The 12,917-nt window shown below is 39.9% G+C and overlaps 1 protein-coding gene across 1 annotated transcript in view; it reads left to right on the top strand.

Annotated features, from left to right (window-relative positions):
• baiap2l1a (BAR/IMD domain containing adaptor protein 2 like 1a) overlaps positions 1–12,917 on the top strand; it is a 94,481-nt gene that overhangs the window by 77,783 nt on the left and 3,781 nt on the right. The window contains exons 11-12 of the mRNA XM_034193874.1: positions 6,526–6,585; positions 6,686–6,833. Coding sequence (XP_034049765.1) covers positions 6,526–6,585; positions 6,686–6,833 — 208 coding nt within the window. The remainder of the gene's footprint in view (positions 1–6,525; positions 6,586–6,685; positions 6,834–12,917) is intronic.

Raw genomic sequence — 12,917 nt, 5'->3', positions numbered from 1 at the left:
GTATCGTTATCTTTGGCTGCTTTCAGTGATGCCGGTATTTGGTTAGACTCTTTCTCTCCGATTGTTCTGTCTGAGTTATTTTCATTAGTTACTTCATCCAAACCATCAACATGTTTATTAGACCCCATTCCTACCAGGCTGCTCAAGGAAGCCCTACCATTATTTAATGCTTCGATCTTAAATATGATCAATCTATCTTTGTTAGTTGGCTATGTACCACAGGCTTTTAAGGTGGCAGTAATTAAACCATTACTTAAAAAGCCATCACTTGACCCAGCTATCTTAGCTAATTATAGGCCAATCTCCAACCTTCCTTTTCTCTCAAAAATTCTTGAAAGGGTAGTTGTAAAACAGCTAACTGATCATCTGCAGAGGAATGGTCTATTTGAAGAGTTTCAGTCAGGTTTTAGAATTCATCATAGTACAGAAACAGCATTAGTGAAGGTTACAAATGATCTTCTTATGGCCTCGGACAGTGGACTCATCTCTGTGCTTGTTCTGTTAGACCTCAGTGCTGCTTTTGATACAGTTGACCATAAAATTTTATTACAGAGATTAGAGCATGCCATAGGTATTAAAGGCACTGCGCTGCGGTGGTTTGAATCATATTTGTCTAATAGATTACAATTTGTTCATGTAAATGGGGAATCTTCTTCACAGACTAAAGTTAATTATGGAGTTCCACAAGGTTCTGTGCTAGGACCAATTTTATTCACTTTATACATGCTTCCCTTAGGCAGTATTATTAGACGGTATTGCTTAAATTTTCATTGTTACGCAGATGATACCCAGCTTTATCTATCCATGAAGCCAGAGGACACACACCAATTAGCTAAACTGCAGGATTGTCTTACAGACATAAAGACATGGATGACCTCTAATTTCCTGCTTTTAAACTCAGATAAAACTGAAGTTATTGTATTTGGCCCCACAAATCTTAGAAACATGGTGTCTAACCAGATCCTTACTCTGGATGGCATTACCCTGACCTCTAGTAATACTGTGAGAAATCTTGGAGTCATTTTTGATCAGGATATGTCATTCAAAGCGCATATTAAACAAATATGTAGGACTGCTTTTTTGCATTTACGCAATATCTCTAAAATCAGAAAGGTCTTGTCTCAGAGTGATGCTGAAAAACTAATTCATGCATTTATTTCCTCTAGGCTGGACTATTGTAATGCATTATTATCAGGTTGTCCTAAAAGTTCCCTAAAAAGCCTTCAGTTAATTCAAAATGCTGCAGCTAGAGTACTGACGGGGACTAGAAGGAGAGAGCATATCTCACCCATATTGGCCTCTCTTCATTGGCTTCCTGTTAATTCTAGAATAGAATTTAAAATTCTTCTTCTTACTTATAAGGTTTTGAATAATCAGGTCCCATCTTATCTTAGGGACCTCGTAGTACCATATCACCCCAATAGAGCGCTTCGCTCTCAGACTGCAGGCTTACTTGTAGTTCCTAGGGTTTGTAAGAGTAGAATGGGAGGCAGAGCCTTCAGCTTTCAGGCTCCTCTCCTGTGGAACCAGCTCCCAATTCAGATCAGGGAGACAGACACCCTCTCTACTTTTAAGATTAGGCTTAAAACTTTCCTTTTTGCTAAAGCTTATAGTTAGGGCTGGATCAGGTGACCCTGAACCATCCCTTAGTTATGCTGCTATAGACGTAGACTGCTGGGGGGTTCCCATGATGCACTGTTTCTTTCTCTTTTTGCTCTGTATGCACCACTCTGCATTTAATCATTAGTGATCGATCTCTGCTCCCCTCCACAGCATGTCTTTTTCCTGGTTCTCTCCCTCAGCCCCAACCAGTCCCAGCAGAAGACTGCCCCTCCCTGAGCCTGGTTCTGCTGGAGGTTTCTTCCTGTTAAAAGGGAGTTTTTCCTTCCCACTGTAGCCAAGTGCTTGCTCACAGGGGGTCGTTTTGACCGTTGGGGTTTTACATAATTATTGTATGGCCTTGCCTTGCAATATAAAGCGCCTTGGGGCAACTGTTTGTTGTGATTTGGCGCTATATAAAAAAAATTGATTGATTGATTGATTGATATGTGTGCCAACCTTTGTGCAAATCAGAGTGGGGGGAAGGAACCCTTTAATTATGACCTTTGACCCAGTGACTTTCACAAATGTGATCTTGCCTGGGTAATTCTAGAGCCCACTTCCATAAAGTGTGCCATGTTTGATAAAAATCAGAGAAAGAGAAATTATGTGTGTGTAGGGGTGGGGGGTATAATTTCACCTATGACCCTATGACCTTGACTAAAACAAGCCCCTTAAGGACAGTTCTGGAGTCAGCCTACATACCCACAGCAAGTTGGGTAGAAATTGGTTCAAGCACATCAGAGGACTTGTGGAGCATGCACACACGCACCTACACACGCACATTTCTCATATTAATGCAGCAAGTTGTGTAACAGATACAGCCTAAAATCAATTTTCTAATCGCCGTCATTTTCAGTCCGACTCGATCAGTTAGCACTCACACAAATGAATGCCAGCCGTCTCTTCTCCCCTCCTTCCAGTGTGTCATGAAGTGGCCTTTTGAAGGGTGGAGTTTTTCACTCGGTCTGCGGTCCTTCCTGAAGAACAGCATATCTTGGGATCAATCGCAGTACATTCTGTTTCTTAGCAACAAATTTGGAGCAGGGTTCTGATAAGCCGTGATTTTCTCAAGACGTGACTTGGAGACAACGTCTGAGTCCATGTGACCAAAATCTGTCTTGTCAAAATGACAGAGCTGATGCCACTTCAGATCCCATTTCCAGCGCTTCTCCACAAATTTATCTCACAAACTCTTAATTAAAAGAAGCCAAATGCTGAATGAATGAATTTTCTATTGACTATTTGTAAAATGCATCTGTGTATCTAAACCACACCAGGATACATTACTTTAGTAGAATTGCTTTATTTGTTAATTTGTTTGTTTGGCTGTGTAACGTTAAAAACTAGAGGGTGGATTTGGTTGTGATTTTGCTGCTTGGATCAGAGAAAACTCAGAGAATTTTGAGGCCAATCTGGAGCTCTTTATCTCAATATTTTCTTCTTATCTTTCTCTGAATTGCAAGAACAGACCTTATGACATCATAAAAGCAATATGCACTCTCCGGCCACTTTATTAGATACACCTGTTCAATTGCTTGCTAACACAAATAGATAATCAGCCAATCACATAGCAGCGACTCAATGCATTTAGGCATCTACATGTGGTGAAGACGACTTGCTAAAGTTCAAATTGAGCATCAGAACGGGAAAGAAAGGGGATTTAAGTGACTTTGAACATGGCATGGTTGTTGGTGCCAGATGGGCTGGTTTAAGTATTTCAGAAACTGCTAATCTATTGGGATGTTCATACACAACCATCTCTGGGGTTTATAGAGAGTGGTTCAAAAAGGAGAAGATATCCAGTGAGTGCCAGTTGTGTGGATGAAAATGCCTTGTTGATGTCAGAGGAGAATGGGCAGACTGGTTGAATTGTGCCACTGCATGATGCCATCATGTCAATATCAGTCAACATCTCTGAGGACTGTTTCCGATGCCCTGTTGAATCTATGCTATGAAGAATTAAGGCAGTTCTGAAGGCAAAAGGGGCTCCATCCCAGTACCAGCAATGTGTACCTAATAAAGTGGTTGGTGAATGCATATGCTGTATAAAGACCAATAGACCAAAAAGGGTTTGGCATCATATCAACACTGTATATTGCTGTAACTGTTGTTATAATCTTGATCGCTATCTTTAGTCGAACCGTTGTCTTTGGGTTTTGTCTTACTTCCTATTCTACACATTTATAGTGCATCTATGATGGGCAAAAAGGCAAACAAAAAACCTACCTGAAAATTTATCAATTCTATCCTGACCCCAAGACCATCTCTCCAAAATAATTTCATGGAAAGCTGTCCTTTGTTTTTTGAGTTATTTTGTACAAAACCAAGCATAGTGGAGCAGATAACTGTAACAATTGTTCATTTCTGGAAAGAAGCACCAAAGTTGGCAAAAATACTCCTTAGACGTTACTCTTTTGAAAAAAGGTCAATTGAAGAATTACACAGGGGTCAAAATTTAAAAATGCTCCAATCATATTGAAAGCTATACCACATTATTTGTCTGATCACAACGATACCAAAAAGGTATAGTTTGGACTATCTATGACTGAATGTTAGGGAGTTATGGGGTAAAAACAAGAATGGTGACAAAGGTCAGTTTTAGTTTGTACAGGGGTTATAAGTTAAAGTTGCTCCAATTTTGGTAAAAAGTGGTGCAAATTATTGGTTGAACTAATAGGATTAATAAATGAGATAGTTTTGACTGTGTTGAATGCTTGGTCTGCAAGGTAAAGGTAGAGCAATGTCGACGCCCATTGGATTCTATGACGTGACATAACTAAGCATGCCACATAGTGCAAACTATTCCTTTTTAAAACCCTATTAACTCAACCAATAATTTGCATCACATTTTACAATATTTAGAGCAACTTTAACATCTGACCCCTGTACAAACTAATGCTGACCTTTGTTACCATTCTTGCTGTTTTTACCCCATAACTCCATAACATTCAGTCATAGATAGTCCAAACTATACCTTTTTGGTATCATTGTGATCAGACAAATAATGTGGTATAGCTTTCAATATGATTGAAATATTTTAAAATTTTGACCCCTTTGTAATTCTTCAATTGACCCCTACCTGGCCGCCTACTGAAAATTCAAATGGCTACTCAGTTTTTTCAAAAGAGTAATGTCTAAGGAGTATTTGTGCCAACTTTTGTGCTTCTTTCCAGATTTGAAGGATTCCTCTGTAAATATTCTGTTGTCTGCTGCATTAGCAGACAGTGCAACCATGTTAAATCTGTCCTCAAGTGGAGATAATAATTGATCTTTAGCAGATGATAAGTATATCTCCAGACAGCTGAAACGGGAAAGGTCAAAAACCTTCCAAGCGCCAAGGAAGAGTATTTACTGCTGACAAGACCTAAAAGTCGATTACCATTCAAAACGATCTATTATTGTTACACCTCATGCCAGAGGTACCCAACTCAGTATCACATCTTTTTTTTTTCTAACATTCACCACTTATGGCTTTGAACTGGGGACTTTCTTGTTGTGCGGCAAGTGCGCTACGAATGCACCACCAGACATAACCGAAACATTATTTTGTGTTGGTGATGAAATTCATCTTTGTCATCCTTTAATGCACATTGGCACGCGAGTAATGTATCTGCCTCACAACAAGAAAATCCTTGGTTCTATGCACCTGTTAGATCAGTCATTGGTAACTATGTCACAAAAAGGTGCAGTACTGTGTTGTAAAGTAGTGCAATTGCTCATGTGGGACTGTGTACAAAATAACTTGGAAACATTAGCATATTTTCACCAAATTTGGTAAGAATATTGTTTGATATTCGCCAAAAATATAGTCTAGGAAACACATTTTCCAGGTTATCTCTGCAAGTGGTAGAGCTAAAGAGACAATGTGAAGCTAGAATTTATTTATTTAATTTTACTTTTTATTTGTGCTTTTTCAAATTATTACAAAGACATAACATTAGAACTTAATCTGTGGGGTTCTATAAAAAAAAAGATTATAGACAGAGTTTTATAATCGATCCACTTTGACCATCTTTTCTCAAATTTACCAGCTTTCAACCTCAGACAGTGAGTAATTTTTTCCATCAAATAAATTTCCTTGATTATGTCAATCCACTGTTGTATTTCCAGTGGGTCACAAAGCTCAAATTTTAAATAATAGTAGTAGCAATACTGCAACTACTACTACTGCAACTAATAATAATAATGTAGCACTTTCAACCTGCAAAATTCAAAGGGTTCTCCTTTGCAAAAAACTGAAACATCTCTAAATAAATACATAGAAGACGAGTCAAAATTCAAACACTAAATTAAAAACCTTTAATGCAAACCATTCAATATAAATAGCATGAGACAAGAGCAATCTGAGATTTATGACATCCGCCAATCTGGATCCGGATCACCTCCAAAATTTAATGTAGTCTTCCATGGCCTAATATCTATCTGTGTTGAAAATTTCATCAAAATCGGTGCAGTAGTTTTGACGTAATCCTGCTAAGAGACAGACAGACAGACAAATAAATAAACACTGATGATTTTATTACGTCCTTGGTGGACGTATTATAAAGTCATGCCCTAATTGTAAGCAACAGAAAATAAATGTTAATGAATAAGTCATATGTAATCAAATGAGATGAGTGATGTTATTATGACATCATAAAGATGCCATTAAATGATGTCATAATTGTCCAGAAAAGTACATTTTCCAGTATGCAGCCAATAGAGTTAAAGGGGTGATCCAAAGCTCATCTTGAACAGGTAATCATTTGTCATTACGTGGTATCAGTGACATCATGATGATATCACTTAAATGTCACTATAGTCCAAAAAAAACACATTTAATTATGCTCATGCTCAGGGTATGCTTTGCCCCTCTGAAATGTTGCATTTTGAAACCTTTTTTCATTGTGTCTGATATTGTAACGTGCATCTCATTTAACCTAGGCGGGGTTGGTTTCCTTCATCTTACTGCAGAACTTATATCGACCCAGCGACATCAAATAGGTAAGAAAACAGCGCTTTATATCAAAGTGAGAAACTGATCGATAAGTTCTTCCTCAGCTGATAATTAATCGTTGGGGCTTTATGTGACATGTTTTAACAGCAACCGGAGCACGCCGGTGCATAGTCTGAGTGTGGCCAGTCTGCAAGAGCAACACGAAGAGGAGGAGCCAGTGTTGCTGCCACCGGCCGACTACAGCGACAACCCATCCAGCCCGGCGGTCCAAACAGTACCCTCGCCACAGAACACAGTCAGTATCAGGTCCTACACAGGCAGAACCTGACCACATATGGCCATTGACCACCGTAACTGCATGAATTAGACTTCCAGCTTCGCTATGGTGTTATAAAATCATTGGTTACACATGTGATGTCATAATTAAAGGGACACTCCTTGACATTGCGAAAGCAACTGCCAGACCAAAGCAAACTGGTTTGTTTTCATTTGATAGACTGGGAACACTCCATCTCATACTTGTGTACCCAGCCCTCACAGCCGTGTGTTGTGCATGTCTGCAGTCATGGGTTCAACACAAACAGTGCAACGGGGAAAATGATCGGATTAGTTTTTTTATGCTTATGAAGGAGGGTCCCTTTAAGAAGTTTGAAAATGTTTAAAATAAAAAAAACTATGGCTGCAGATCTCCTTTAGGAAGAAAACATGTCAGTTCTCGAAAGTATTTAGAATCAATATGAAATGGACTTCTTGATTTTGAATGCCTCCATCCTCCTCACGGGATGGTGCAGAGCAGGTTGTACAGTGAGATAAGGAGTTGGGCTACCAGTGTGGAGACGGGTTTGATTTCTGGTCACGCTATTGCATTGTTCCAGTCCACCCGGCTGTAAGTGGGTTCTGGCCTTGGCTGGGGAAGTAACCTGTGATGGACTGGCATCTTGTCCAGACAGAGGTTGTGGGCTTTCATCTGCCTTGTGCTACGGTGTCCGGAGATAAGCATGGGCACCGAAGGGCCTGAGGATGGTAACCATAGAGGTGTCAACTAGCTGTCTCTGCGGAGGCTCCTTGGCTACCACTAACAAGACTTTTTGTCAAACAAGCTATTACCTGGGGAGACTCAGATGAGGGTAACACTTGCATTGAGAGTGAACTTTAGCTAGCACATTTTAGTCATGTGTTCCTCTGGGTATGACCCACCAAGCAGGTGCCTCCGTGTTGATGACCTCGACCGCTGTAGAAGGCCAAGGGAATACCCACCTTTCACCCCGTAATGGCAGGTAGATGGTTACTTTTGAGAGGTGGGGATGGACTGGTTGTCTGCCTGGATGGTTCCAATTTACAACCCAGGTGTAGTGAATGTGGCAACATTTGGCACCAGCACATGCTGACCTCCTGTGGTCATAGAGAGGGCAAGTGTTCCTTAGAGAAAACTAATTCTGTTTGAAGAGATACTCTACACGGTTCCTCATAACTAAACATAAAAATATGTTATGAACTAAAGCATCTAGGACTCAGGTCCAATGTGTACACTGATGACATGGATAAGATGAAAGTTCAAAACGCTGGTCTGAAGGTGGCTATAGTGTTTCCTGTAGAACCCTTAGGCTTGGCACTCAAACCCTGGTTGCCCCATTAGAGTTACTTATTGGCAACCGGACTGTTAACAGGCTGCTATTTTTGGGTTTCCAGGTCATAAAACGTGATGATTAACATAAGAATTCTAGAAAGGATTTCATGTTTCCTGGTAGCATATCTTTATTGCCTTTGTTGGGTCACTGCACAGCTGACGCCCATATCCCAGGCAGCATAGCATACCATCACAGAGCCATGTGTAATGTTTAGTTTGCCTAATCATGTCTAATCATCTTCTGGTTGCACAGTCATTGCCGCCACTCCCTGGAAACAGAGCCAAAAGCACAACTCTACCCCTGTAACACAACTCAAGAAAAAAAAAATTGGCTAGGATCACGTTTGAGCATGAATCCGAATGAATCAAATGCCACATAAAGGCCTGTGGAATGGAGAGAGACCGCAAGATGGTAGAATTACAGGGGGATGGATAGAGGACAAAAGGGTACAGACGCAATTTCAGTTAGTGGCTGTACTGTGTCAGCTCATTGAGGATGAGCTAGTAGCTGTGCAGCAAGCAGACGCATTTCCTCGTCACTCATTGCCTCCTCTGTCTGTACTCAGCGTCCTCCGTATGTGCTGCCTCAGGGTTTTATTGTAAAACCCGCTGCACTGAGGGATACCTTCATGTACCGATAGGAATTCAAGTGCTTTCCAACTCCCTGCATACAATGAAGATCTTTTCGAAGATCTTAACCCGGCCAACCTCAGAAAAAGTACTTTCAACCCATTTAACCAATGATTCAGGTGACAGCAGAGAACTAACTGGTATTATAGTCCTTTCATTTAAAAAAGATTTGTGCCGCACTCGGTTCAGAGCACCATAGGTGAAGGTCTCTAGCAGAACTACATCGCTACTTCCAGGGTTGCGTGGTAATGAATTACAGTAATTTACATAACAAAGTAATGTAATTAAATCGGTTTACATTTTTACATAATAAAATTACAAAACATATGTAAGTATAATCAGACTAGATTACATTGCAAAAACATGTAATCAAATCAGTTACACTGTCAAGGATTATTTGATTAGATTTTGATTATTAAAATATAATTCAGTTTCAATTGATTTCATTTATATAGCACCAAATCACAACAATGCTGCCTTAAGTCACTTCACACAAGTAAGGTCTAACCTTACCAACTCCTAGACCAAGCACACAGGCGACAATAGTAAGGAAGAACTCCCTCTGATGATTTGAGGAAGAAACCTCAAGCAGACCAGACTCAAAGGGGTGACTCAAAGCTAATTTTAAATTTTAATGAAACATTTTTCTGTGAAAAGAGCTGATTTCTCCTATGCACACAAAAGGCTTGTTACCTCCGCCAAGGAGGTTATGTTTTCAGTCGAGTTTGTTTGTTTGTTTGTCTGTCTGTTTGTCAGCAGATGAAATTTTGTGGAGTGGTTGGAAATGACAAGAGGAACAAGTGATTCAATTTTAGTGGTGATCCGGATCACGATCCGGATCCAGGAATTTTTTAAAGGATTCTTCACCATTGTGGGATAGGGGGAATTTTGACATTGTAGTTTCAAAACAAGGCAGAAAGGCTTGAAAGAAATTAGGGTGTAACATAGTCAAATGTTCTATCAAACAACAAAGTTTGGTGATGATCAGATCCGGATTCCAGATCTGGTGATCCAGAATATGGTAAATGGTAAATGGACTGCATTTATATAGCGCTTTTCCATCTGTATCAGACGCTCAAAGCGCTTTACAATTATGCCTCACATTCACCCCTATGTCAGGGTGCTGCCATACAAGGCGCTCACTACACACCGGGAGCAATAGGGGATTAAAGGCTTTGCCCAAGGGCCCTTAGTGATTTTCCAGTCAGGCGGGGATTTGAACCCATGATCTTCTGGACTCAAGCCCAACACCTTAACCACTAGACCATCACCTCCCCGAATATGCAAAAATCAAATCAAATCAATTTTATTTATATAGCGTCAAATCACACAGTTGCCCCAAGGCGCTTTATACTGTAAGGCAAAGCCATACAATAATTACGGAAAAACCCCAACGGTCAAAACGACCCCCTGTGAGCAAGCACTTGGCGACAGTGGGAAGGAAAAACTCCTTTTTAACAGGAAGAAACCTCCAGCAGAACCAGGCTCAGGGAGGGGCAGTCTTCTGCTGGGACTGGTTGAGGCTGAGGGAGAGAACCAGGAAAAAGACATGCTGTGGAGGGGAGCAGAGATCAATCACTAATGATTAAATGCAGTGGTGCATACAGAGCAAAAAGAGAAAGAAACACTCAGTGCATCATGGGAACCCCCCAGCAGTCTAAGACTATAGCAACATAACTAAGGGATGGTTCAGGGTCACCTGATCCAGCCCTAACTATAAGCTTTAGCAAAAAGGAAAGTTTTAAGCTTAATCTTAAAAGTAGAGAGGGTGTCTGTTTCCCTGATCTGAATTCGGAGCTGGTTCCAGAGTAGAGGAGCCTGAAAGCTGAAGGCCATCCAGAGTAAGGATCTGGTTAGACACCATGTTTCTACGATTTGTGGGGCCAAGTACAATAACTTCAGTTTTATCTGAGTTTAAAAGCAGGAAATTAGAGGTCATCCTTGTCTTTATGTCTGTAAGACAATCCTGCAGTTTAGCTAATTGGTGTGTGTCCTCTGGCTTCATGGATAGATAAAGCTGAGTATCATCTGCGTAACAATGAAAATTTAAGCAATGCTGTCTAATAATACTGCCTAAGGGAAGCATGTATAAAGTGAATAAAATTGGTCCTAGCACAGAACCTTGTGGAACTCCATAATTAACCTTAGTCTGTGAAGAAGATTTCCCATTTACATGAACAAATTGTAATCTATTAGATGAATATGATTCAAACCACCGCAGCGCAGTGCCTTTAATACCTATGACATGCTCTAATCTCTGTAATATAAAGGGAAAATCTCTGTAAAAATATAGGGAAAATAGAAAATGTGTAAGTGTGAGGTGACAAATGAAGCTAGAGATGCACAACTAACACCAAATTGTAGCTGAATCTGTACTGATTCAGTAAGGTGTCATCAGATTTGATGTAGCTTCAAATGTTATGGAGCTAGAGCCAGAAGAAAACCGCCATTACAGAAAATCGTTTTTATACAATAACTTTTGAACTAATAAAGACATAAAAGTGATTCCAAGTTCTAGTGGTATGTTTTCATGGTCAAGGATGTCAAATATAAAGGAAAGAAAAGTGTATGTATCATAGTTTTGGTTGTAACACTGAATTGTTGAATAGATCACTGTGCCAAGGAGGGAATCTCTTTAGGGTCAGTGACCCTATGGTCTTGTGTAGCACATGCAACACTTAAAAAATAGTTCTATTTCAGAATTTACTGTTATTTATTTAGAGAAGTGTTTCATAAATGTTAAAAAATTCATATATTTGCAGTTTAGTTGAATAATAAATTGAATTTTGTCTCTTATTACATGCAATATCAATATCAGTGCTCAGATGACAGTAGCTTCTGGGAAAGGTGCAAGTTGCAATAAACTGTGATGCCAAGCACTAAGGATACATGCTATCCAGTCACAGCAGATGAAACTTTTTTTACTACTGCACTGTAAAAAAAAACTTGAGAATACTTCAAATTTGCAGGCAACAGTCTGCACTAAGACTTTTATGTTGTGCCGGTGATGAACTATATACTATAACATATATTTCATCATCGGCACAACATAAAAGTCTTAGTGCAGACTGTTGCCTGCAAATTTGAAGTATTCTGAACTATTTTTTTTTTTACAGTGTAAGCAAACAGCATTGTTAGACTTTTTTAGGTTCAATAATTCCACGGCGTGTAGATGTTATGGCGTCAGTGACCCCATGGCCTTGGCGGAGGTTTGCACTCTCCGAGTGCTTCTAGTTTCTTTTTAATTTTGTTCAAAAAGCTGTTAAAATCTGTTAATGTGTACTTCATCTTTTCCAGGAATAGCATTTTAAGATGTATGTTAAACAGCATGATTATTCCTCAGAAGTGCCTTGGACTGAGATGTGCAGTTGATCTTGAAAGAAGATCTTTATTAGTAGAAGAAGCTGGATGTAGTGATCCTGGGCTGGCATGGTTATGTTGAATCATGACTGGGGACCCCACAGCAGAGAACAACACCATTACATTTGTACAATGGGCTTTATTCATTGTTGGTACGTAGGCAGAGGCCAATTTACACAAATAAATGCTGTCTGTGGGGCAACAGTGTCCTGGTGGGGGGAATCCAATGCAGCAGTCCAAAAACTAGAGCCTAACCAATATATCGGCCGGCCGATATTATTGGCCGATATAAGCCCTTTTCAAAGTACTCACTATCGGCTGAACACAAGCCTATAATCAAAACAGGCAGAGGTAGCAAGCAAGACAGGTAAAAAACTTAAAGAAAACAGAAAGGCAACAAAAGGTTGTCAATGGGAAAACAAAGGAGAGGATTGTTATGGAAGCAAAATGTTCTGGCACTGGAGTGAGGAAATGCCAGGAATTAAATACAGCATAAAATAATCAGTGAAGGAAAATGGGTGCGCATATGTACAGGAAAAACAAGAACCAACAAGGAATGGCAAAATGAAAGCACCAGCGGAAGTGAAAGGAGTGTGACTGTGACAGATGACAGGTGATCGACAGCTGTGAGACGAGTTGAAAATGACAGTGGAGGTGGCTTGTACAGTAGAATGAACATTTCATGGGCAACAGCTCTTGTGGAAATTCTTGCATCCAGCGTGTCAAATGTATGCTTCCTGAAAACGTGACATATGTGACATT

Source organism: Thalassophryne amazonica, chromosome 18 (genome assembly GCF_902500255.1).
Source record: "Thalassophryne amazonica chromosome 18, fThaAma1.1, whole genome shotgun sequence".
In the NCBI taxonomy this organism is placed as follows: Eukaryota; Metazoa; Chordata; class Actinopteri; order Batrachoidiformes; family Batrachoididae; genus Thalassophryne; species Thalassophryne amazonica.
The sequence above is the reverse complement of the archived record's forward strand: the minus strand, read 5'-3'. Positions and strand labels throughout refer to the sequence as shown.